Below are 26901 nucleotides of genomic sequence, written 5' to 3'. Positions count from 1 at the left end.
GTGTCGACACCATTAGGTCAAATCAAGCAAAGACAATGAACGACTCATAAAGCAAAAAGTATTTGATTTATCCTTTACCCGACCTCATCTTTTGTCATTTCTCTGCAGTGAAGAAATCATAATCAAATTAAACTGTGAAAGCGAAATTCTCATAAATGGAGCCGGAAATTAATCAGAGCTCTAGATGCAAATGTTCACGGGAGCCCTCAGTAGTTCTATGATGGATGGTGACGGTTCTATTGGGGACCATGTTTGAAATATGGTAAATGATTCCACTGGAGTGATGACAGATCTATGAAAGTACTTTTAAAAAGCCACTTTGGCTTGATCTTAATTCTTGATCCGTTGTTGCGAAACTTTTCTCAGTATTTAGAAGTAAAACAGAGTTTCTAATCCGAATTTAAAATCAACCTAATCGATCGAGCTAAATACAAAAATTCTGTATTTTTTTAGAAGTTTTAGAGTCAAACGAGATGTTTAGAAAATTTAAGAATTTTTAGACGATTATGAGTAATGAAATACAGCCAATGGCATAAATATGAATTCACTTGGTTCTTCTTCCGCTCTATCCAACCGAGCTCCATGTAAATGTCATGCTCTGCTGATTGTTTATTATCATCGTTTGTTTAAAAGGGAACTATGAATGGAGACGAAGCTGACGAACCACTCTCATAGTCTAGTAAAAACCTGATGATTTTTAATCAGTTTAAAAGGTGCTTCCACGCAATTTCACCACAAGAATCTTGTGTTTTATGCAAATTATGCGATTACTTGCCAAAGTACCTGGATAATGCACTGGAAGACGTCCAGAAAAGGGCTCTTTCTATTATATGGCCTGACCTTCCATACGATCATACCCTTGAAAAGGCCGCCATTCAGACCTTGTCGGCGCGCCGCGCAGCTGCATGCGAGCGGTTTATTCGTAAAATTCGCCCAGGCCATCCTTTATACCCCCATATTCATGAGCGGGTACTTCACAGCACAACGCAAATGTGTCTGCGATCAGGCAAATCTTCTCACCGCACACTTGTCAGAACTGAGCGTTTTAAAAATTTCGTTACCGTTAAGTATCAACCTGTGTAAAGTATTGTGTGTATATATTTATTTAGGTTTCCAGTGTGTATATTCTTAAAACTGTACCAGTAATTCAGCCTTAGGCTGCAAGTGGTCCGAAATAAACTATATTATCATTATATTATCACTATTATCATTACTTCCAAAATAATATTTGAGGTTAATCGGGATTTTTAAGGAAAATTTCAAGATTTTTAGCGACAAAAATGAGATTAACAGAAATTTCTTGGAGAAATTTCGGTTAGATTCTCAGGCCATTTGGGACTTGCGTATCTAGGCATATGCTCCAGTGATGCAAAGATTCCATCATGCCTTGCGATCGTTAAAAATCATTATTGTCTAGTTGAGCACTACATAGGCCATGACGGAAGTACTTCTTGTCGCAAAGTGCTCGTTTCTCTCAAACATCTCGGCCTTAAACAAAACTATTTTCAAGTAAACTAAGGAACAAAAGGTCGAAGTGAGAACCGATCGACCGACGAGCTCTTTCAGCCGTTTTTAAAAGACGATTGGGGGAAATGCACCAGCGAAGGCAATGGTAAGACGCAAAAGTAATCGAGCCTTACTGAAACAAGATACAAAAATGATCGAGCCTTAGAATATCGCTGGGTAACCTTCTGTCGTCATAGAATTTCACTTTCGTCTTAATTAACAGAAATTTCTTGGAGACAGCCCCATTAGACTTAAACAGGAAAATACACAAGTGTGCATGATGCCAAAGCTATATTTATGACACTATTTGATATGAATCTTTGACGACATGCATTTATTAAACTTCTCCAGCGATGGACAGTCAGACTTTCTTTGTTATTTAAAGTACGTCAAGTGTAGATCGATTGTGATTCAAACGAACTTGATGATTATGAGATCAGTTATGTAGTAGTCGCTGATAAATAATCCGATATCTTAAAATAGGGAATGTCTTAAATTCACTCAGTGTGAACACAGTATTTGTCATTACTCAATCATCTTTCCACGGCAATTGTTCGATAAGTTACTTCTTGCGAATAAGAGATTCCTTCTTACTAAAAAAACTGAAATAATAGTGAAAAATCGTTAGTTATATTAATCGAAAGATAGACTTAAAGATTCTATGGAGTAGAATCAAATCCTTCGGTCTAGCCGGCTTGATCTCTTGATTGACTCCTTAATTCCGCCGGGGTGGTTTTTATCAATAAAGCTTTTAGCTGCAAAGGAACCGAAGCTGTTTAGGACTTCTTACGGCAAGACGCAAAGTTGGAGAAATTGTTCGCTTTCTTGGAGAAAGTAAGATGCTTTCAGGGCAGGGGTATTCGAATCAACGAAGGCTGAAGGAGGTTGAAAGAACCTTGGCCTTGAAAGAACCACTTTCTGCCCAAATTATTGCTGATCGATTTAGGTAGTAATTTAGCTAGATCTATTGATGCAAACACTGCTTGGACTTGCCTTTCTTACATATTGTTCGGATGAGTAGTTACCTGTTGAGAATGCTTCCATGATTTCATTGCATTGGCCAAAGATTAAGTCTTATCAATACGACTTAGATAAACTCATCAAAAAACAAACTAAACCATCATTGGAAAAATTTTAACCATTCATACATTAATAATAACGAATAGCTTTGGTGATGGAAATGACCCTACCTTAAGATTTTGATAATTGAATTATACTTTTGTTTGTTTCGGTTTTCTTGTTTTGTTTTCTTCACAGGAGGAGATCGAGATTAACACTTCTGAGAAAGTAGAAATTCCATCGGAATATAAAGGTTTGATAATTGGTAGGCTGGGAGCTAATCTTCGTGAGTTAAGCAACGAAACAGGAGCAGAAATAACGCGGAAAGATTGGGAAGTGTATATTACGAAAGGGACAAAGAAGCAAAGGGAGCATGTCAAACTGCTCATTGGAATCAAAATTGTAAGTATTTGATATCCATTTTGTAATACCCTAATGCATTCACTTTTTAGTCCCCTCATGGAATTTTTTTTGAAAAGTATTACCCTTAACAGGGATTGCTTGTTTTCACAAGAGATAATCAAGGTTCTCTTTTTTTTGCGGCACTTACAGCCAGGCATGTGATGTACGTTTTTCTGGCTTGGTATCCGAATATTTGCTCACGTATGCATGACTGTAATGAAAAAAGCTGTCTTTTCTTAATCACAAAGATCTGTAAAATTACTAAAGAAGACTTCAATTTCAGGCTAGAGGAAGACTTAGAGGTAGGAAAAACGAACTCAAAATCTGTGGCTTCATTGATGGCTGGAATCTCTCTGAAAACTGTAAACTGAAGTTGGTTTTGGTCCCAGATAAAGAAGGGCTGTATCGACTGAGACCTTCAAGTGAAGTGGGCCAACAGGTGTGTCTTCCTTAGTATAATTATCATTGGCAAAAAAATTATAACTTCGTTCAGGGTAATGTTTCTTTACTTGGCACTAAATGAGGTCCTTGATATGGGCTTAACATAGAACCCTTTTGATGCAGAAGATATGCTAAATTTGTTTTCAGTTGCCCCCGATTTCGATTCCTTCGGCTTTTGCAGGTTGGTCTACTATCCTTTACATGTGTGCAGCGGCCCATGTATTTTTATTCTTTATGGAGCACAACGAAAGCTACTGAGTCACCAGTACCTGTGCCACCTGTATTGATGTTGTTTTCTTTTCACAGAGAAAAGATAACTCTTGGAATCTCCTCCCTAGTACCAATTAAATGGGTTGTAGATTATGGAAAGAGATGGCAGATTCGTAAATATATCAAGTTGATTGTACGGGGGAATCAAACTTCGACTGATTTATTAGGAATATATTTGATCAGAGACCCAAATCCTCAAAAATTCACATCGTTTTAATCGTATTCTCTTATGATCATATGGTTTTGAAGATAGGTAAATAAAGTCTATCATAGTTACCATCCAATTTGTTGTACACCAATGTATGCGAGTCTGGTAAAACTTGTATTCTTTTGCCATTAGAAATCTGTAAGTGACTCAACTTATCTGTCGGGACTTCAAGACGCCGTGTTGGAGTCACTTCGTAAAATGAAAGGCCGTGAAGAAGCAAAGAATCCTTTAGAGGCTGATCTCTGGTGTCATTTTGGATCGGCTGTAATCCGGGGACCCAGTGAAGGTAAAAACTTGTAATCGGTAGCACATGCGAAAAGCGAGTGTGTTTAAGGTTTTTGAACTATACAATCTATCGGCCTCGCTGGTTAAATTATGATTATTACATGTCACGAAAGTCGTGCTAAGTATCAAGCATTTTTACAGTTCATTTTTTCACAGCATGCTAATATATATTTTACTTTTGAATTAAGCGGGGTTGCTGATGAAACACGATTTATTTTTGCTAAAAAGGTCAGTCAGAAAAAGCCTCTATGGTAGGGATCATATCAATATATAGAGCCATAAATCATTAATCAGATAACGATTATCTGTATCCCTTTCCTAATATCATTTGCATTATGTTATTTATCCTTCTACAGAATTCTTTTGTTACGTAATGCAAAAGGATTCCGTAGGAAGACTTAAGGCAATAGCTTAAGTAACCTAGCCTGAAGCAATCAAATGTGTTGGTGTTCATATCACGTTTGTTTATGTTTTGTTTTTTTCCATTTGTATATGAAAGTCACAATTTACTTCATTTGGCAATCACATAATTCAACTCAACCTATTTAACCAGGGTTCAAAAACAGTATAGATCAAAAGCTCTTTCATTCAACTAAATTCAGCGAGAAAAAAACTGAACATCATCGATTTTAGAGGGACAGTATTTGTCGAAATAAAAATGTCATTTCAAACTCCAGTTTTATAGCTACAATTCCAAAATATCTTCTAATGGTAATTGAACTGAGTGTAGTGAAATGTATAACCTGTATTACCTGAAAACTGCATTTATCTTCACCAATCATAACTAATGTTTTCATGTATATTATTAGTACAGGTAATCAAATGATTTGAAGTGCAACTTGACATAAATTACCTGAAGTAAATTTTTCAGAGGCTGACCGTATTGCACGCGCTCGTAGGGCTCGTGCAATTTATCATCCCTGAGAAAGTTACAAGTGCCAATTTATCTCAAATTGCACGTGAAAAATCATGTGATAAGTAGCTAATAATTTACAAGCAATAATAAGAACCTTTTTTTCCTTTTAAGCTGTATTTATCTCAAGTTTCAAGTTCAAGTTTCAAGTTTCAAGTTTATAGGTCTTCCAAAACAATTACTTACAATAAACACCGCCTGCAAATAGCGAGCTAATCTAGGCGGATGATGTTAAGGACAAACAAACACGAATTACTCATTGAAGGCGTTAAAAAAGTCGATTTGAATACATTATTTTTCAAAAGAGGAAAAAAAGTGATAAAAAGTGAAGAAAAATATTATAATTTATGATTGAATTGTAATTAAGATGCCTTTTTTATTTCAGAAATAAGAGTGCTAGTGTCAGCGTAACTGTCCAGAGTTTCTAGAGTTTCAAATAGTAATGCTTGAATTTTCTTTTTGAACATGTGCCTTGGTAGTTTTCGATAGCTTTCGGGAATGCTGTTCCAAATTTTAGCACCAACAATGGAAAAAGAATTTTTATGATGATTGAGCCTAGAATGATTAATATAGTAGCTACCAGAAGATGATGGGCGAGTATTTTACTGATGTATGTTATGTCTTGTGTAGAAGTAAATAGACTACAGATATTTTGAGGTGCAGAGTTAGGGGTTATATCAAACATCAAGATTGATGAAAGTTTGAAGTAGAGCATTGAGATTGGCAAAATGTTAGATTGGGCGAAATATGGAATCGCATGCGTTCTGAAGGTCAGAAAATTGATGAGGCGAACAGCTCTCTCTTGGAGTATAAGAATTTTTTCTAAATGAGAGTTGGAAGCTTGGCCCCAGGCAACGAGGTCATAAGATATATAGGGAGAAATTAATGAATTGTAAATACTTTGAAGTGTTTTTAAAGGGACAAAGAGTCTTAGTCTCGAAATAATTCCAATATTTCTGCTGATTTTTAGAGTAATATAACTAATGTGGTGTTTCCAGGATAAATGTTGGTCAATTATTACCCCAAAGTATTTAACATTATCCTTACGTTCAAGATCAAAGAACGTTTTAGTGAGGCTCTTATGCAAATGTTAAAATTTTAAAATTGTTAAAACTAATTTCGTGTCATGACTCACCAGTTTGGCCACTTGCCTTTGCCTTGTTGCCGGAGAAGTCGGGCTTTTTCCTCAAGAACTTGCTTCAAACTTTTAAAACCTCTTGCTGTCAAGAATAATTGAGCATTTGAATTCTTTTCTGTTAGATATCGGTCGACAGCATTAACCATTGCACGAAAGCTATCACGCTCGTGATCATCCCCATCTTTCGAACGAACTTTTGCCTAAAACTCCCCATGAATTTTATTCAAGGCCTCTGGTTCATAATTTCATAGCCGTTTTTGGAAGCCAGACTTTTATGCAGTTGTTTTTCCTTCGTTGGGGTTTGTTTGTTTTTAAGCGTTCTCTCTCAAACTCTGGATTAAAACGTTGTTACTTTCTCCGCTATTTTTTTGTTGTTGTGCTTTGCAACTTGCTTGTCAATCGAGTTAATTTCAACTTATTGTACTCGATTTGGACCTTTTGTACTCTATTTCAACTTTCCTTACTGTTTAGGATTAATTGGCGGGTTCTTAACCAATGAGCATGCTAAGAGTTTTGCTTGTATATACTTAGGTCTGAAATCATACTCGTGATTTCAAAATCAAACGAGCGGACAGGGTGACTTTGATTTGAAGTGTGATTTCAGACCAAAATGGCACGATAAAAAGTTTAATTACCACTTCATTGAATTCATTTTGAAATCGCAAAATTCAGCCGCTCCAATTCAGGTTTCTAGTCTGTACAAATATTTCATTGACCGTCAGCTTTGAGCTGTTATTTAATAAGTTTCAAAATTTGTCTTTCATTTTCCTTCAACTTGAATGGTTTCTTTACAGAAGCCCTAAAATTTGATTGGTTGTTGTGTTTTAGATGCGATTAAGAATCTATAATGGTGCTTTTCAGGAATAAGTTGCGCCGACGAGAGCCATTTAGATTGCAAAGATCACCAGTGAATTCAAACTGGATGTAATGAAGGCTAAGGTTACCGTTAAGCGCTTGTGATTAAACATTATACAAAGCACTGTATTAGTATGGAATTGTTTTTATTTCTATTTTCATCATTAACTAATTTTACGCGATGCATTTTCTTCCTCTTACTTGAAATAACCATTCGAATCAAGGATGTCCCAACTAGTGATTAACAACAGTACAAACCAAACTTAAAGAGGCTCTGTTACCCACCAGGAGAATGGAGCATAGATGATGCAGCAACAAGGTTTCAATATTCAGCCGATGGAAATTATTGGAAGGTTGCATTTCAAGAAGGCGTGGATTTTATGGCAGATTCGTTCGAAAACTATTTCTATGAAAGTACACCGAAAGAATATCGTGATTACGCCGCAAGATATGACTTAACATTCCTTACTCCATGCAGTCGTCAATTGAGATGCAAGGTAAGTCAGTTAAAGGGTCTGATTACATGGGCGGCGACTAGCCCAATTATAACAACAGGCCTGGGTAAATTTTTCTGGAGAGATATAGCCGGCTTTTATGATGTTATAAGCAATTCATTACATAACGAAAACTTTGAAAATAATGGCCGGTAAATAAAGAAATAAAAGTCATATGAAACAAGGTGTTATCGTTGAACATTACGGGCAGTTTCGAAGTTATTGCTCTGCACATCTGCACAGTAACAGAAACAGTAAGAGAAAGCCTAACCCAACCTAGAAGTTTTTAATAAGCACTGACTCTACTAAGTTACTTTGTGTCGAAAAGATAAAACCTTTGTGTAAGTAAGCCCAATTTTACTACTATCCACTAATGTTAAATATATGTATGTATTAAGCTACGACAGCTACTAAACAAAGCATTCGAATGGGAAAGCTAAAAGCAATCAAATTAAAGATGATTTTACATAAAATTTTTCATTTTTCTTTTCAGGTATGGGTCACAAAAAAGGATGGTAAGGAGAAGCTAGAAGGTATCCCAATCCCAGTCACTGACGTCAGAAATATCATGGAAGAGATTCACTTCACCGATGAATCCACTCGGTTGCGAAGTCGAGGCTGGGTGGTTCTCCCGTCGCGGAGATGTTTGCAAGCAGATATTTTGTTTCCCGGGTGTGAGTTTGATTGCAGACTCATAATCAATGAACATGCAGGTATATGAATATTCGTTGCTTAATTGGAATAAGTGGGTGGTTTGTAATTTAGGTAGCCATTAGGGCCATGATAAGAGAGAACTATCCTTGATGAGTAATTTGTGGCCTCTTTTCCCAAAAAGAAAAACTGAAGACGAGGAAGATCCATTAAAAAATTAGCATATTTACAAATGAACTATATAAATCCTCCGACAATACCTTGAAATCCTTGGATCTATTTTGAATCATGAACATTCAACGCGACTCTAGTTAATCCGAGCCTTCCAAATTCGTACTGATTTCATGGAACGCTAATTTTTCTTAAGAGCACCCAATATTTAGTAAGATACATTTTAGCAGTCTGCCCAAAGTATAACCATATAGAAAGTAAACATTATATCCTTATTGAAATACTAATCGTGGGTTAGGAATCGGCATGATTGTGATACCATGACTTCTGCGACTTTTTCGAAAACGTCGTAAATAGAGGCCTTCCAGTTGTTAATCTAGGATCGATAAACCTTTCTAAAATGTTCTTCTTGGTGTATGCTTTAATAGGAAGGGCCAAACGTGTAGCTTATAAGCCCGAAGAAGAAGTTATACGTGTGTTAGCAAGATATCTATCTGGGCTGACTTTGAAGGATGACGACCCGTTTGGCCTGAGACTCCCCGAGAATGAGATGCCCCAGGGATTTCGTTTGATTCACAAGCGGCTTTCCAAACGAAATGTGTACACGTCTAAACCTGGTTTCAGTGTTATCCTGTCGAAGGAAATATCGTGGAGCGCTGATGCGACAAATGGAAGTTACAGAGAATCGGTATTGGCTGTTTGCTTCATTTTGCCCCCTAATTATGAAGAGCGTGATAAGTTTCAGCGATGTTAACTTCCACAATTTTTGCCACAAATTCTTAACTCCTGGAATATCTTTAAAACAGCGAAGAAATTAATTGCTTTATCAGAGTGGATAACCACCAGATTCAACTGAAGAAACTATAAAGAAACCTCGAAGTGGCGAGACTACTTTCTTTTACTTTTATTTATGGGCAATTCCGCAGACACTGCGGGTGTTGCAGATGTTACTCTTAAACCATGCAATGCTTTTATGTTGTATGAAGGAAAAAATAGTAATAGAGGCCCTTTTGGAAAGGTGCTGTTTGCTTTCCACGACAATCTCTATCTTCATACTTTATATATATTGCTGAGCAGAGTGCCAGGTTATATCATGGTTTCTGTCTACTTTGATTTTTTCGTAGACTGATGTACACCTACATTGCGAAGAGTGGGACAGGCTGCTCAGTGGTGGGCTGTGGAAACCCGAGAGTTTAGTGCAACAGCTACCGGAGTTTCTCGAGTTTGTCAAGGAAGTTCAATGCTTTGTTGTTGCTGCCTTGAAGAGTAATGGAGTAGAAAGAAAAGGTGAGTTGAAAACATTGGTCGTGGGGAGTCGAAGAGAGAGTTCAAAAGTTTAACAAAATTCTAATATGTTTTTATTGACAAGTTCCAGCATGGCTCGCGCCAGCGTCAGTTAAGGGCTCTATTATCTATTTTTCAAATTAAAAACATGGAAATATACTAACACGGAAATTCACTGAATCAGAATAACCAAAGGTAACGAACGGGACCTTTCCAAAGCGGCATGTAATTTCTGTTACAGTACGTTGCTAAGCCAGGCAAAACATTAAGATGTAGAAGTGATGTCATCTTTGTCTTAAGTGTCTAAATCACATTCAGGCTATTTGTGAAGCGTGTCTCTTGTTCAACTCGGTTTCTCACGAGTGACTGCAGCGAACGGGTGGGATATTGATTTCGAAAACGAGAAGAGAAATTCCATATCTACACGCAACCTTACATTATTATTTTTTATTATATGAACACAAGATGTTTTTACTGACAAGAAAAGTTAACTTGTTAATGATTTCAATCCGCGAAAAAAGTCACAAAGTTCATGAGCGATAAGGCTCAAGGTGAAAAATTGCGTTAAATCATTACAAAAACAAATATCGGGAGTAACATCCAATTCGCAAAATTCTGAGTTATCTTTGAGTTGTCGATTAACTTCTCGGCCGCGAAAAATGCCATAACCAAAGCCAAGTAACTTCTGCTTGTTTGTTTTTTATCTGGTTCCTTCCCTCTTTAGGGAAATTAGAACATCGCTGTATGCAAGCGATACGTATTTTTCATTGTTGTTGTCACATTTCGTCTCCAAACTACAAGTATTATTTCCTTTAGTTGCAGTTCCTCCAGCGATTCGTGCTCGAGGTCCTTTGGCTTTGGCAACCTACTTAAATGCCCTAGCTGAAGGTCAAGCATGTGTCAGGAGAGTGCCTTTATTAATAGTTGGACAGGATCGATCTGGAAAAACCAGCGTAAAGAAGTCCTTGAAAGGGATTTGCTTCGACCCAGAAGAGGATAGCACCAAGGGAATTGACGTCGATTGCTATCAGTTTAAAGTAACAACCGAAATATGGAAGACAGGAAAAAAAGACGAGGCAAACATTGGTACCGAGGTTATTTCATTTGAGCATAAGACAGCACAGTGGGTTGCAGAGAAATTGACCACGCGCGAAAAAGTTGCAGAAGTCAAAAGAACAAGCTCAGTCGAGTCAAATGAAGAAATTGCCAGCCCAGAGGAAAGCGAACCCAATGAGAATCCAAGCTTAGCAGACGTCTTAGAATCATCCAGAAATCCAGTACCAACCAATACCACCGACCATGAACCTCATTTACCAACGGGAGAAGTACGGACTCCTACTGAATTAGAACCAGAAGTAGATTTTCTTCCCACCTCACTGGAAAGATTGCCGGATTTCGACGAAGTTGCGACGGTACTTCCCCAGCTCCTTCGAGACAACTGGGAAGACGATAGAGAAGACATCTTTTCAATAATGTGGGACTTTGCTGGACAATCAGTGTATTACGTGACGCATCCCCTCTTTCTCACAAGAAGAGCAATCTACTTTTTGGTCTATGACTTGAGCAGAGATCCGAGCGAAGAAGCCAAACCGTTGTCGAAGCAGGGAGTTTATGAAGAGATTGAAGATAAACATAATCTGAAAACGAACTTTGACTATTTAGACTTTTGGATGAGTTCTTTGGCTTCCCTAGTGGAACAGAGTGATTGCCAACAAGTGGATCCCGAAACAGGGGTGCCTTTGAAGAAATTTCCAGCCGTCTTTCTGGTGTGCACACATGCTGATCATCCCTATAACAATCGTGATTCATCTAAACTTGCCAGTAAAATATTTGGCGATTTGAAAAAAAAGCCATATGGTGCCCATTTGTTTGACGTGTTTTGTGTTGATAACACTAAATCAGGCACTGAGTCCGAATGTAAAGAAATCATGCGCCTACGAGAGGCCGTACATTTCGTTTCTAAAAAGTTACCACACGTGAACGAGGTTATTCCGATTAAGTGGTTGAGATACGAAAATGTCCTTCGCGTCCTAAAGGAAGATGATCACAAGTTTATCACCCTCTCTACAGCAAAATATATTGCTTCCAAATTTTGTAACATTAACGAAAACGAGGTACAGACACTGCTAAACTTTTTGCACGATCTGCGAGTTTTGATTCACTTTGACGATTCTCCAGAATTGAGAGAGGTAGTTTTCTTGGATATTCAGTGGTTGATTGACGTATTCAAGAGTGTAATAACTGTCAGGTTCCATCGCGAAGACGAAGACTTTGTACATCTGTGGGAAAAACTCCAGGAAGAGGGAATACTGGAAGAAAAACTTCTCAAAAATGTTTGGAGCTCTTTAACTCCTCGGAAAAAAACCCATAAAACTCTTATCGCGATTATGGAAAAATTCAGCTTGATGTGTCCTTGGCCATCATCAGATGACTCGAGCAACAAACATTTCTTGGTGCCATCTATGTTGCAAACGCTTCCGCCAAATCAGATTAGTCATCTAGTTGACTCTTCGCAAATCCCCTCTCTTTTTCTCAAATTCGACACAGGTCGGGTCCCACCTGGCTTGTTTCCTCGGTTTGTGCTGGAATTTTTGCAGTGGTGTAGAAAAGAATTTCCCGGCGTAGATCTCCCCAAAACTTTTAACAATTTTGCCAGATTTTCCATCTTTCCGGAACAAGGCCTCTCCGTGGTTCTCCTTTGCCACTCTTCCACAATCGAGGTCGTTGTCCTCAGTGTAAAAAGTGCCACTGATGTGGTCGATGTGGCCTCAATTCGAGCTTTTCGAAACCAGCTAACCTCGATCATTGATCGCATGTGGCAAAAATTCTTCTGGGTGAAGAACGTTGGATGCGAAGTGAGTTTCCTTTGTCCTGTTTGTTCCCATGGACGCGTGGTCAGCTTCTGCACACGACATCGCAAAGAAAGTTGTGAGCAAGAGGAATGCCTTCACTTCATTTCAGAGTCAAATTTAAGGGATGAAATGCTGGCCGTATGTAACAATTCAGTAACCACTGTGGATAACAGGATTCAGGTCGAGCAGTTTGCTCCATGGATTTCTCCTGGTAAGGAAAAGGTGAGAAAAGATGTTTACATCCTGCTATTAATTGGTAACCACACCCGATTAGAAATTATGTGTGCGCAGCAAAGTTGTTACTTTCATTCATGACCAAGTTCTCAACAATTCTGAGCACGAGCAAAGAAGTGGCTAATCGTCTATGGTAATGCGGTAGCAACATTTTAGGAAAAACAGATGCATTTTCACGTGATTTATATTTCGTTACAGCTTCGTTCTTCCAAAATTATTTATTTCATGATAAATTGGATTGCCAGAACCTTCAAGAGATGCGCAAACATCCTCCCAAGCATTATCATGATCGACAATTTTACATAGAGACTACATGGGCTAAACGGTTTAATAGCAAATATTAGCAGCTCTTACGTGTGAACGAGACTTGTTTAATGTTTTTCGAATAATTCAAAGTGTTTCCCGGGGCCCTTTTTGCCTTTCGTGCCGAGGGGTTTGCCAGTTGATTTAGTGTTAGGACGCATTAAAGCTGCCATTTCCAAGAAGTAAGACTTCAACCCCCTACTTCCCGTCGGATTACCTTTATAGGAATCGTGTATAAGGTTTGATAGCGAATACTCCTATTTGGGAAATAATGGATTTCATCTTATCTCAGATTCACGATCAACTGATTGGGTAATTATTCGTTTTCATTCGTTCGTACTCATTTCGCCTAATTTGTCCATAGAAGCCTATATTCATATTGACTACCTGTCTTTATCAACAGCAGATGGAAACTCATCAACGTGGAGGGGGAACTCAACTTGGGAAAGGTTAGCTATAACTCTGATCTCGTGTCAGTCGATCTGTTCTAGCGATGAGAGAAGTTTCCTTTCACGGTCATTCTGTAGTTTGGTATTTTATGCCAACCATAAACGATTCATTTGGTCCAATAATCATTTTTTTCTTTGTAACAGGGATCTCAGATGGATGTCAGAAGAAATCACCTGTCTTACCTGGCGAAGCTGTGACATATATTCAGCCACATCGACCAAGTATAGGCAATGAAAGTAACATGTTGCCAGTTCCTTTCCCGCAAGGTTAGTTTCTTCCTTTTTTTCTTGTTATACATTTGTTCATTTCTATTGTTTATCTATCGTCTTTTATTGAATTTATCCTTTTCTAACCTAACAGGGAACCCAGGATATTGCCAAGTCCAGCCCCTCGTGGCTGAACAATTTGAAGGAGAATTTAACCAACTCCAAGATGCTGTTAATGAGAGCAAAGGGACAGTTGATCGCGTTTCAGAAGGTCAGTTGCCTGTAAATTTCCTTCTATGATTATCTTCGTTTCTTTTTTTCTTTAAGCTATGTATGAAGCAAAATACGCTCTCTACCCAAAACACTTCACAAAAACGCTTGTGAACACAACCACTACTTACTTTAAGAAAAGAACAAATCTTTCTTTCCATGAAAGTGTAAAGAACTCCCTATTTGAACGATTACTTCTATTACTTTTACTTTGTTAAATGAAAAACTTTTTAGTTTTGACAGTACATCACCACTACAAACATCGACGACCCACGCTAAGGACGCCATGTTGATTTTGAAAGTAACTGTCACTACATTATCATAGAGAGAAAGATTTGTTCCTTTCTTTAAGCAAGAATATCGTGATCATGTTCACAAACGTTTCGATCTAGTTGAAGTTATTATGTAAATAAATATCTATGTTCTCGTGGTTGGATCCTATTTAAAATGACATGTGAAGGTGAAATATCTTTTTAGTATCAATTAGAATACCTTTTATATTCATGTTTCTCACTTATAATTATCGTTCGAAACGACCCTTAAGAATTGTGCAAACGGTCCAAAACTTGTGCAAAAAGTCCTGTATTCTTAATTTCAAGTTGCCATGTAATATGGTAGTCTCATGTCAGTGATTAAACGGTTTTTTTGCAACTAATTAAATTTTTGATGTTTATTTTAGCAACATCCTTATCAGCATTGACCGTAAAGGTGCCTACGATGTCCAGACAATTAGAGGTAGTGTATCAGTTAACTTTGTTTGAAAATAATTAACAGTGGCAATATTTGACACAACATGCTAAAAAGAGTTTTTTTATTCACTCTAGTGTCATTTCATTCTATTGAGAATTCGGATTTAAATACATTTTTTTATCTGTTTGTTCCTGCCAACCCTCACACTTCAGGAGCAAATTACATGCCAGCAGATTGAAAACTATATAATTGTATGTTTTTACCGGGTGGGAGGTCTGTTTGGGAAAAAAATTAATAGGAGAGTAAAGTAAGTTCATGTCACTTAAAAATAAAAGATGATTTTACAGCAACAACCTTTGACTCAAGGGAAGGACAAAGTTTTGTAAAAACCTCGCAGAATTTTGGAATGTCCTATTCGAATTTCCTCATATAGGGTCTGAGGACTAATTCATGATCACAATTGTCCAAACCTTTTTACTCAAGACATGGAAATGTGTGTACTTTTCTTTCTGGATGATCAAAGCTAAGGAAATCTTTGTACAACTTTCACTTATCTGTTTTTAGGTTTGGGAAGTTCCCAAATGAATCGAAAATTGAAAAGTAAAATAATTCATGAAATGAGTTTTTTTTATTCAATACATATAATTTAATTTTCCAAAATCATAAATATTGTGCTTACAGAAAGACTGTGGGGAAAGAAAACTGAGAGTCACCCTGCTGAGTGCTGAATGGAAACCTTCAAGCAATGGAGATTTGACAACCATTAACAGAGAGCTAGCAATACAGATGGCTAAACATCCCAATGTGGAAGTCAGTGTCTTCTTACCTCAGTGTAGTGAAGAGGACAAGAAAAGTGCTGATAGTAACTACAGTGTTAAACTAATCGAGGCTGTTAAAATTCCTGGTTATGAACCAGATGATTGGTTAGCCTCTGTACCTGACGGTCATGCAATGGATTGTGTTATAGGGCATGGAGTAGGTCTTGGTCGGCAAATTCCACTTATTAAGAAAAACAAAAAGTGCAGTCATTGCAAATGGATTCAAGTTGTCCATTCCGCCCCTGAAGAAATTGGAATGTACAAAAGCATTTCTAAAGGTCAACAAATGCAGAAAACAGAAATAGAACTATGTGAAATGGCTGATCAAGTAGTAGCCATTGGCCCCAAGCTAACTGAAATATACAAGCGCCAACTCAAAAAACAGGATGTTTTTAACCTGACCCCAAGCATTTTCACTGAATTTTCAGATGTGCAGCAAGCAAGTGATGAAAGAAAAACATTTTGTGTCTTGGTAATCGAGAGTGGTGATAGTGAAGATTTTGATGCTAAAGGATACGAAATTGGTGCAAAAGCTATTGCTAACCTACAGGATAAATCATACCAACTCAAGTTTGCTACCAAACAGAGAGGAAAAGAAGATGAAATAGCAGAAAAGTTACTTCAGTGTGGTATTAGTCGTAATCAGCTAATTGTCCGCAGCTTTGATGGAGACAGGGAAACATTAGCCAACTTATTCTGTGAGGTGGATATTGCTATATTGCCATCAAGAAGCGAGGGATTTGGTTTGAGTGCTCTTGAGGCCATATCTGCTGGTCTTCCAGTACTTGTCAGTGAAAACTCAGGAATTGCACAAGCCTTACATGAGGTGCCCCATGGGTCACAGTGTATAGTGGATTCAGAGGATCCTGCCAAATGGGCCAGTGCAATAAAGGCTGTGAGTCGCAAAACCAGGAATTTACGACTTGAAGAGGCTAAGATTCTTTGTCATAACTACTTCAAGGTGTACAGCTGGGAAAAGCCTTGTGGTGATCTTGTTAAGATGATGTATGAACTTGCATTTGGTAAGTTTTCTCTTTTGATAGGCAGAGGGTTTCACTAAATTTCATGCAGTTACAACGACTTTTCACCAAAGTGGAGATGGCTGCATGAAGGTGCATATTTACCAAGCTATGAACAGCGAGGTAGATATCCAGTGCTAGTCCCTGACAAGGAAGTGAATAGTTGTTTTTGTATCTACTAAAAAAGTTAGATAATATAGCATAAAAGTATTAATTTTATTCATTTATTCCTGCAAAAGTTACAATATTCTTGGCCACAAAAAATCTTGTGCATCTTGCTCAGAAGTGAATAGTAAAGGATACTTTAAGTTTGAGTAGCCGATCAGAGTGTGCCCTCAATGCTATCCATTGTTATAGTATATACTAATGTCAAGGGTCACATACTCCATGTAAATATTTAAATTTCAATGGTACAGTTTTTCCAAAAATTAATGGTTATATTTGAGAACATATTGTTGGTCGAAGTCCAAATTGGGGTTTGGGGTTGATATATTACATAGACCACTTTCATAAATGGCTGCTGGATTAATATTCTTTTGTTTAAATTTAAATTTGCCCGAGTGGGCTCGCTTGAGATAATGTATTCTTTTTAATTTTGTACTGGAGAACGAGGCCACCTAGGCAAATTTATATGCGAACAAAAGAATTTTAATCCGGCAGCCATTTATGAAAGTGGTCTATATATCTATATTCATATTATTCATATCTTTACTGGATGCAGGTGGGTCAGGAGACACCAGAAATAGCAAATGTAACATTTCAAGCTCAAGCAATCTCTACACTGTTAGGAAGGGAAAAAGTCAGGTCTGTGAGTAGGCGTCAGACCCAGTTCCTAGTCCAGGTATATCTGTCTGTTCCAATCATTCAATCATCAATTAAAGTGCTACTGAAACGTAATTTTCATATCCGAGATTTTTGCAACATAATAGAGTTTCAACGTTATTTGCAAACGCTGTGTACTTTTTATGGGCCAACGCATAGCGGAAAGTACATTTTTAACAATTCGAAGTTGACCGGCTGAGATCAAAATTGGCGGCCATCTTGGCGCTGCCAAAACAGCCCTGTGACGTCACTGGTTGTGTACTTCTGTGAAAGAAGGGTAAAAGCATGGAGTGTGGCTTGCATGTTGGGAAGCCGAAAAAGAGGATTTTGGGCAAAATGCCATCCTCGTCTTCTTCATCGGCGGCCATATCGGCATCTTGGCTATCTGCGAGAGGTTCGCCTGGATAGGGAGCAAAATTCCCGACTGATACCGACAACGAGTCTCAACCAGTCTATTTAATTAATCGGCAACTGACGAGATCCACAAGATTAGGATCGAAACCGCGGTCTTGCCTGACCATCTACAGAAAATGTCGAAAGACATTATTACGGCAGATGGGCTACTAAACGCCCCGGACCAAAGCAATGCCATGCAGAGAATGAAGAAAACATGGAAGCCTCATACGACACCGCCACTGAAGATGATCTACTCGGCAAGTCTGAGGATAACGAACAAATCCCTCTGTACAAAATGCCCAGCAGAACATGCCCAGAATCCCTACAATATAGGGCGAGGGCCAAAATAAGAGCAGACGAGGATTTCAAATATGAGATAAAGCAAATCCTTCACAACGCGGAGCAAGAAACAGTAAAGGCGATCATGTGCTTCTATGAACGTGAAATCGGTCGTTTTAATACCGAAATAAAGAAAAGAAAACGAGCCAAAACGGCTGGAACAATGAACACTAAGAACTGTAGGACGATCGAATCAGCGCGCGTGGCGCAAGCTGAAAGCAATCAAGACAACTTAACGATCGAGACAGTAAAAAAAATAGCTGTACATCTACAAAGGCGAACGATTCGAAAAAGATGCAATCTCTGATGTGCGTACTCAGTGCCATATAAAAAGCAAATTCTCATGAAAAACTGGCATTTAATAGAAACACAACCACTACTGAGCGAACTATACAAAAATCCGCCGCTCGTATCTTACAAAAGAGGGCGGTCGCTCAAAGACATACTCATGAGGGCTAAACTTTGAATAGGCTACTCAAAACACACGCTGGGGAGTCGTGTAGGCCGGTCAAACCCATTTTACGGCACCATCTTCCTCTTCGCTACTGGAGACAACTTCGCTTCGTTCAGAAGAAGATTCACTTGACAAAACTTCAATATCTGCCATCTCCTTCGCCCACGAATACAAACAAACAGTGAGTGAAATAAACCATGCTATCGGAGTGAACACAACCAGTGACGTCATCAATCCATTTCGCAAATTATCTCATGACGATCACCATGTTCAAAAGTACAGGTTAGAGCAAAAATTTCAGATACGAAAATTTCGTTTCTGTAGCACTTTAATTAGTCTATCCATTCAGTCCTTTCTGTCATCAATTTCTTAATTGAACAGCTCTCTGAAATTTGTGAGATTAAGAGATTAACATTTGGCAAATTACAGACTACCGTTTCCTAAATTACATATTTTAAGTTCATTTTGCAAAGTACAGATTTCCATTTCATTTTGTTTTGCTTATGTAAGTTAGCCAGTCAAACAATTTGTCTAACCAAAAAAAAAAAAACCATTCCAGAAAACTTGGCTCCAAAACAAATTCAATTACAGATCTGCAATATTTGCTTTCCTAGTCATTGACTCCATTGTGCTCTCATCTGAAGGGCTACTATTTTTGTTTATTTGAAACGAAAACAATTGACTGTTTGAACCAGTGACTTTAGCCAAAAAACAGCTACTAACTTTGCAAAGCAAGCAAGTTGTAGTCTTTCAACTGAATGATGGAACGAAGGAAGGGAGTGTCATGAAAGTTTTCAAAAATAATTAACTTAGGATTATGTAGTGCATTTTTTTACTCTCTTAGGATATGGCTAGTGTGTGGTATTTGTATCTGTTACGTAATTCGTATTCTTTAATCGTGTAATTGACCTTTAGTCTATATATTCAATAGTTTTCTCCCCTTTTTCTCGCACATTGCATCCGTATATAATGAAGGAATTGGGCACGGTTACAAAGAAGTGAGGTGAAGGTCTGTGAGTTACGAGCGAAGAGCGTGGAAAAATTGGAGAGAACGGAGACTCGGCACAATATCATTTCTGACAAGTTCTTTCAGAAAAATCGTTTCCACTTCAAAGTAGAAAACCATTTGCCGGTGGGACGGGTGTGCAAAGAATCTACTAGACTGTGAGCTAAAGGAAGAAGAGATAGTAACTGATTCAACAACAAGTCTGAGCGAGTCAAGTTACGAGAAGTAAAAAGTTGAAAACTGCAAAGTTTTCAGAAGACGAAGCAAAGCTGAAACGAAGGACACGAGCAAAGTTGAAAACTGCTGAGACGGGAACCTGGATGGAGAATCGGGAGTTTGGTTTGGCAGGGCACCGTTTGTTGGTGGAGCGTGGTGAGTTGTGGACAAGACAAGAACACGGACGCGGGCGTAAGGTGAAACCTAACCGAACTGAACTGGAAAAAAAAACCCTACCTTTTTACCTTAAAGTGCACCTACACCCAAAAAACTTTTTTCGCTTAACGAAGTAAGCTTATTTTTTTGAGTATTTCTGCGCAAAAATTTTTTTTATTTGCTCAAATCTTCAATTTTCTATGCCCAGTCAAAATACGGAAAATCGGCCGCCATCTTGCCCCACGACCGAGTTTAAAGAGGAATGGCTCTAGTGGGTAATGTGACGTCAAATCGAGAACACGAAAGTCTGCATTTCACACATTTTCACTTGTTTGGGAAGGTTGTAGTCGATAATTGTCCGAAAATATGCCGACTAAGTGTGTTGTAGAAGGATGTAGCAACGTGCGAAATTTGCAAGAGGGTATCGCGTTTCATACATTCTTCATACAACACACCTAGTCGGCATATTTCGGACAATATTGACGACAATCTTCCCAAACAAGTGAAAATGTGTGAGATGCAGACTTTCGTGTTCTCGATTTGACGTCACATTACCCGCTAGAGCCATTCTTCTTTAAACTCGGTCGTGGGGCAAGATGGCGGCCGATTTTCCGTATTTTGACTGGGCATAGAAAATTAAAGATTTGAGCAAATCAAAAAATTTTTGCACAGAAATACTCCAAAAAATAAGCTTATTTCGTTAAGCGAAAAAAAAATTTTGGGTTTAGGTGCACTTTAATAATACTCTTGTAAATATAGTTAGCGCATTCTAGTTTAAAATTATTTAAACTCTTGTAAAGTAATTTAGGTAATTAACTCAGCAATTTAGTTTTATCGTATCATCGTAATTAGGTTAAATAATTTAGTTAATTGCTTTTTTTGTTGATTGTAATTGTTAATTACCAAATTGTCTTACTTAGAGTAATAAATATTTCTAGGCCTACGTTTAGTTGTGTTGTGGCGTGTCTTCTCGGGCTTGTTTATGTTTCGTGTTTTGTGTATGTTGGAGGGCGCCCACCTTTGTGGCGCGGATTCGTCACAGGGAGGAACGGTGGATCATGGAATTTTGTGGAATATCTTAAGACACAGAAAGATGGAAAATCCTAAAACATAATATGAAATGAAAGTCTCAGAAAAAGGAATTGCCATAAAATTAAAAAAAATAAAATAAAATAAAATGAATAGGTCCGCAATGCTCACACGTATGGCTTATGAAATTTAGCTGCTCTTTAGTGTCAGGTGTCTTATTTACTAGCCTGGTGCGAGGTTTCTGGCGCATCAGTAGATAAATCGCCGGCGCGAATATGCCCCTGACACCCCTCTCACATGAGGCATTTGAAACAGGGCATTGTTTACCATCATCCAATCAGCGTGGAGCAAACAGCGTGACGGTTGCTCCCTGGCACACGAAATCTGTGCCGCGGATGCCGATCGCTTGGAAAGCTGCATTTCTCGAAAGTTTTTTGGCGGTTAGCGCTTGGATTTTGAATGGATCTTCGATTGAATGACGGCCAACTTATTGTTCGACATTCAGCACTAGAAACGTCACAAAAGGAAGATTCCGACCGCATTCCATTCACTCTCACGTTTCACCCTCAATCCAGAGACAAGCACTATCTTTTCATAGCCTCCGCTCATTTCATTCAGACGCGACAAAAACATAGGCAATTTTTTGGTCAGAAGTTCTTTTCAGACTAATGACCAACCAGGCACCTTTAAATGCGCTCGTGCACGATGCAAAACGTGTCCTTTCATTCACAACACAGAAAATATTGGGACCCAAACGATCCATTAAGATTACTGATCACTTCACGTGCACCTCCGCCGATGTAATCTATTGCAGAACTTGCACTTATTGCAAAAAGATTTACATCGGCGAAACAAACAGAAGACTAGGTTACCGTTTCCGAGAACACCTTCGCGACGTGGAGAGGAATGACAAGGACACATCGAAACCAGTCGCTAGACATTTTAATTTACCTAACCACTCTAAGTAACACATGGCAATCTGCGGTCTTTCCTTACACTTAAGTAGCACGGAAAGCCGGAAAACTCTTCAACAAAAGCTCATCTTTCAAACCGGCAGTCTAAATCCCACAGGTATCAACGACCGCTTTTCATTCCGCGTATTTATTCTTGTTTTTCTCGTTGCCATGTTCCCACCAATCAGGTAGCTCCTTTTTCTGCCTTTAAAAGCACACACAACCCACAATTCCTCTATTCGCTCCGACGAAGGGCTAACACTCGAAACGCCAGCTTTTATAATCGTAAAGGTGGCCAATTTACCATTTCAACTTTGTTGATATATTCAAATTATTTCGATTTTAATGACACGAGAAGAAGCGTCAACCATTTAGTTTATCTGGTGTTTGATTTAGAAGGCGGGCGATTCTAATTTCTGGGTGAAAATCGGCTTTGCGCTGGAGCGGTTGAAAATGAGCTTTCCACCCCTGTCTCCTTCTTATACAGTAAAGTAACAGTCAACGCTAAATCTACCAAATCGCTCAAATTCGCCATATAGAACCACAGAAACGACAATACACAGCAGAAAACAACTTTTCACTTCCGTCGTTCACGTTGAAAGCTGGCTCAAGTTTTTGAATAAGTAAGGACTCTTTGATTTTAAAATGGTAGTCTGTTTTGCTCTTCGCCAAAATATCAAAATGATCCCACTTGATATTATGTCCAGTGGCCTTGACGTGTTAAGGAATGGCTGAAGTATTCTTGCTTTATAATCTGCTCTAGTGTTATTGTTTATTGTTAAGTTTTTTTGCTTAATCTTGGTTCCAGTCCCCTCACCTTAGTTATATCTATACATAGCTGTTTTAAATTCCAAAGGTTACTTTTAAAAATGTATGTTGAGTACATACGAGACGGCAAGTCATAATCAAAATGTGCAAGTTCAATATGTTTATCACTGCTGCTTGTGTCTTATTTTTGATCAAATTACGATGGCCCAAGAACAAAAGTACTTACGATGCAGGGTTTAACTTGCAATTGGGAGTAAAAAATGCCTAGTCCCGACAGATCATAGCGATTAAGTCCTCACGAAGGACAGCCATTTCACTGGGTAGATGAACTCACAATTCTTAAAGATGTCATTCTTACCTCGTTCTTTAAGCGAAATTCAAAATGGAATTCATATATCGCAATGAGATATCCCTCAGTCGAGAAAACGAAATAAAGTAAGCGCTGGACTGCGTCAACACTAGGTAAACTTCCCCTTTCCTTCAATTATTCTTCAACTTCAAAAACGCGGAATTACGGGAGTACAAGTTTAACGGCCCTCTTGCTATATCATTCGACTTCGTAAGCACACGACTACGGAGGCGTTAGTTTAACGGCCATATTATTTCATTATTCTTCGACTTCAGGAAAGCTTGAATGCGGGACCACTGGTTTAAATCTCCTCTCTTTTAATATTATTTTTCGACATCGGGACCGCGGGAGCAATCCATTCATAACAGTCAATACTGGCCTAGTATTTTGAAGTTGCTTCCATCAACATCTCAAACAATGTTTGATTCAAAATTTTTCTTATGTTCCACTCAGTCTCCTTTAGAACGAAGAATAACCATAATCGTACAACGATCACAACTCCACCGCTTTCCCAACTCGACTAATACGTTTCCTTAATTCGCGAACCGCTTTCTCCGAGTCACGCGTTGATTCGCTGAAATTTGTAAGACCTGTCAAACCACAAATCAGCAAGAACGCTCTGATTGGTGCGACATCGAAAAATACTACAATCTGATTGGTTTGTGATACACCAAAAAATTGCGCCAATCACATTGCTTTGAGATACACCAGAAAATGCGCCAATCAGACTGCTTAGAGATATACCAAATTGCGCCGATCAGATTACACTACACCAAAACACCACTCTATACGTTAACATAGAGTTTTTTTTTTTTTTTTTTTTTTTTTTGTAAAAGTAACTAAAAAAAAAATCTCTTTACATCCGGGTAACCAAGTATCTTACTTGATAACTCCATATAATGACCACCTAAATGTCCAGCCGTTTAAAGCTATAAAACTGCAGTTCTGTGGCGGTAACATCGGTCGATCAGTTCCAGCGATAAGAGCAGTTTCTCTTCGTGATCATTCTGTAGTTTGGTATTTATGCCTACCATAAAACGATTGCTATGGTGCAATTTTCATATTTTTCTATGTAATAGGGATTCAAGATGGATGTCAGAAGAAATCGCCTGTCTTACCCGGCGAAGCTGTAGCATCTATTCAGCCACAAAGACCAAGTGTAGGCGGTGAAAGAGACGTGATGTTAGTTCCCTTTCCACAAAGTAAGTTTCTTCCTTTTTTCTTGTAACAGTTATACATTTGCTTATTTCTGTTGATTTTTTTTTTTTTTTTTTTGTGTTTTATAATTTCTATTTACTTACAAAGGGCCTAAATACATCCTTTTCTAACTTATCAGGGAACCCAGGATATTGCCAAGTCCAGACCTTCGTGGCTGAACGATTCGAAGGGGAATTTAACCCACTCCACGATGCTGTTAATGAGAGAAAAGGGGCAGTTGATCTCTTTTCAAAAGGTCAGTTTCCTGTAAATTGCCTTCTATGATTGTGGTTGTTTTGTATGAAGCAAAATACTTTCTCAACCCAATTGTTATTGCCTATCAAAGGTTATTCTTTCTGCCCTTTTTTCATCGAAAGAAGTACATAACATGTTTCCTTGGAAATGCAGAATAATGGGTAATTGGAAGCAAGTGATTTTGTTGTTTCTTTTTTCACATTTTATGGAATCAAGAAAAATCTCTTGTCCAACCTCGCGATGTTTCCCAGTCTCTCCAGTCCGAATCAGTTCCACCAATAGGTGTTGTCTGTAAAGTGCTGGATCTTTCATCGCTGAAAGCTCCAGGACCAGAGGATAGGAAATAGATCCGTTGCCTAGCAAGGGATGCTAAGGATTTTGAGAGAACTGATGTGGTTACTTTCTCGAGAGAAAATGCACCAGCAGGTACAACAGGTAAGGGTCAGGGAGGGAAAGAGTCCCACTGGAAGAAAATTGTTTTTCCCAAGAACAAAATAACCCGACCGAGGCTCGAGCCCGGATCATTTGATCCGGATTACAGAGCGTAAACAAATAGCACACTGCATCTCACACAGTGCCATGAACCTCCCTTAGGTGAGGGCGATCTCTGATCTATTTAACAATTATTCTACGAGCCCACGTTGGATATGAGGTGATAGAAAGCCAACGAGGCGCGTAGCGCCGAGTTCGCTATAATCATGTCATATCCAACAAGCGCGAGTGGAATAATGGTTTTATTAAAAACGCCCCCAAGATATTAGACAAATCTTACCAAATCTTAAATTTCTTAGCTCCCTTTTAATTTTTAGCTGACGCTTATGCTTACCATAGACCACTTTCATAAATGGCTGCCAGATTAATATTCTTTTGTTTAATTTTAAATTAACCTTTCTGGCCTCGTTCTCCAGTACAAAATTCAAAAGAAAACATTATCTCAAGCGAGGCCAGAAAGGCTAATTTAAATTTCAACCAAAGAATATTAATCCGGCAGCCATTTATGAAAGTGGTCAATATTTGTAGATTATGGTATATTGGCTGATATACCATAATGGCTAAGCCATTAAATTTCTTGAATTGGATTATCCAATGATCCAGGTTGTAACAATTACTATTATCAAAAACTGGATCATTGGATAATGCAATTCAAGACTTTTTATTGGCTTAGCCATTATTGTATATCAGCCAATATACCATAATCTACAAATATGGTAAGCGTACGCATCAGCTTAAAATCAAAAGGGAGCTAAAAAATCCGGTTTCTTCTTACAAAATAATAATTTCTTGGGGGCGTTTTTAATAAAAACAATTATTCCACTCGCGTTTGTATTCCAACGCGCGCTCGTGGAATAATCGTTAATTATTTCGCTGACCTCCTTTGTTCTCCTTTCGCTCCGACTAAGGGCTAACGCTCGAAACGTCAGCTTTTGTAATCGTTACGGTGGCCAATTTACCATTTCAACTTTGTTGATATATCCAAATTATTTCGTTACTCCCACCGACGCAGCCCCAAACAGTTTCTTTCGAAACTATCAACCTTTATTCCTTTGTTCACTTCTGTCGCTACTGAGTAGGCTGCAAAAAAATTAAAATTTAAAAGAAGGATTTGACCCTACTAAATTACTAAACTACTCTCTTTTCCTTTTCATTATGGTTAAAACACAATTCTAGGCCAGTCTTAGTCAATCATTGATCTGAGAGACTGATATGGAATTATAATTATGGAGAAAAACAATCTCTTGTTTTTAGAGTTCAGTGATGGTGAAATAAAAGCGCTGGTCCGCCAAAAAAGACGATGTAAGGGTCTTTGAAGGTAAAGAAAGTTACGAGTGAACTTTCAGATTTAGTCCTAAGTAAAGTTAAACTGAGTCTTTTAAGTTATAAAATGGAGAATTAATACACTGTGTTTACTAACTGTAAAATAAACCAACTGTTCTCGTCCAAATTAAGCATAGCGAAAAAAAAGGAAAATCCCGGCCAACTTGAAAACACGGAGTGCCCAGAACAGTCAATAATGTTGAGAAGTTGTTGCGTCGAAGCTAAAAACGTGGAAGGAAAATCCAACAGTTGAAACCGTGGCATTTTGATCAGTTCATGTTGTAGAGCGCCGGATTGACGTGCGGGTAGGCCGAGGGTTCACGCTCCCCGACCGTACCAACACTCAAGGTCTCAAAATAACTGAGGAGAATGTGCTGCCTTTCCTATGACATCTGCAAATGGTTAGACATTCTAGTCTTCTCGGATAAGGACGAAAAACCGTAGGCCCCGTCTCCTGCATCTTCTCTGTAGTGGTTAGCAGGGGACGTTAAAAAACCCATACACTTATCGCAAAGAATGGGGAACGTAGCTCCCGGTGTTGTGGTCTGGCCTTGATTCTCAGATTGGGGTTATCTGCAAAAGTGTCCTTCACAATTGTAAACTTCTCAATGCAGTCTGGCCAAAGTC

The 26901-nt window shown here is 38.4% G+C and overlaps 1 protein-coding gene across 4 annotated transcripts; it reads left to right on the top strand.

Annotated features, from left to right (window-relative positions):
• Window positions 1-1401: 1401 nt before the first annotated feature.
• LOC111344458 (uncharacterized) lies at window positions 1402-20412 on the top strand. 4 transcript variants are annotated; one of them, XM_088746068.1, is made up of 16 exons: window positions 1402-1612; window positions 2764-2967; window positions 3251-3406; window positions 4019-4172; window positions 7366-7574; window positions 8065-8284; window positions 8822-9081; window positions 9518-9680; window positions 10494-12751; window positions 13473-13515; window positions 13660-13782; window positions 13877-13993; window positions 14672-14727; window positions 15364-16522; window positions 17241-17360; window positions 19506-20412. In XM_088746068.1, exons 1-15 carry the CDS (start codon window positions 1610-1612, stop codon window positions 17333-17335), a joined length of 5220 nt encoding a protein of 1739 aa, XP_088602194.1. In that variant the 5' UTR covers window positions 1402-1609; the 3' UTR covers window positions 17336-17360; window positions 19506-20412. The 4 variants fall into 4 exon arrangements, with proteins under 4 accessions (XP_088602194.1, XP_088602195.1, XP_088602193.1 ...); XM_088746069.1 differs by having other exon boundaries at window positions 10500-12751; window positions 13470-13515; window positions 19506-20411; XM_088746067.1 differs by having other exon boundaries at window positions 13470-13515; window positions 19506-20411.
• The last annotated feature ends 6489 nt before the right edge of the window (window positions 20413-26901 follow it).

Source organism: Stylophora pistillata, chromosome 14 (genome assembly GCF_964205215.1).
Source record: "Stylophora pistillata chromosome 14, jaStyPist1.2, whole genome shotgun sequence".
Classification (NCBI taxonomy): Eukaryota; Metazoa; Cnidaria; class Anthozoa; order Scleractinia; family Pocilloporidae; genus Stylophora; species Stylophora pistillata.
The sequence above is the reverse complement of the archived record's forward strand: the minus strand, read 5'-3'. Positions and strand labels throughout refer to the sequence as shown.

Bases quoted from the DNA above. Each gene is read 5' to 3' on its own strand.
- LOC111344458 (XM_088746067.1), top strand. The intron at 14,728-15,363 runs GTAGTGTATCAG...TTGTGCTTACAG, and splicing joins CGATGTCCAGACAATTAGAG to AAAGACTGTGGGGAAAGAAA. The intron at 16,523-17,240 runs GTAAGTTTTCTC...TACTGGATGCAG, and splicing joins GATGTATGAACTTGCATTTG to GTGGGTCAGGAGACACCAGA.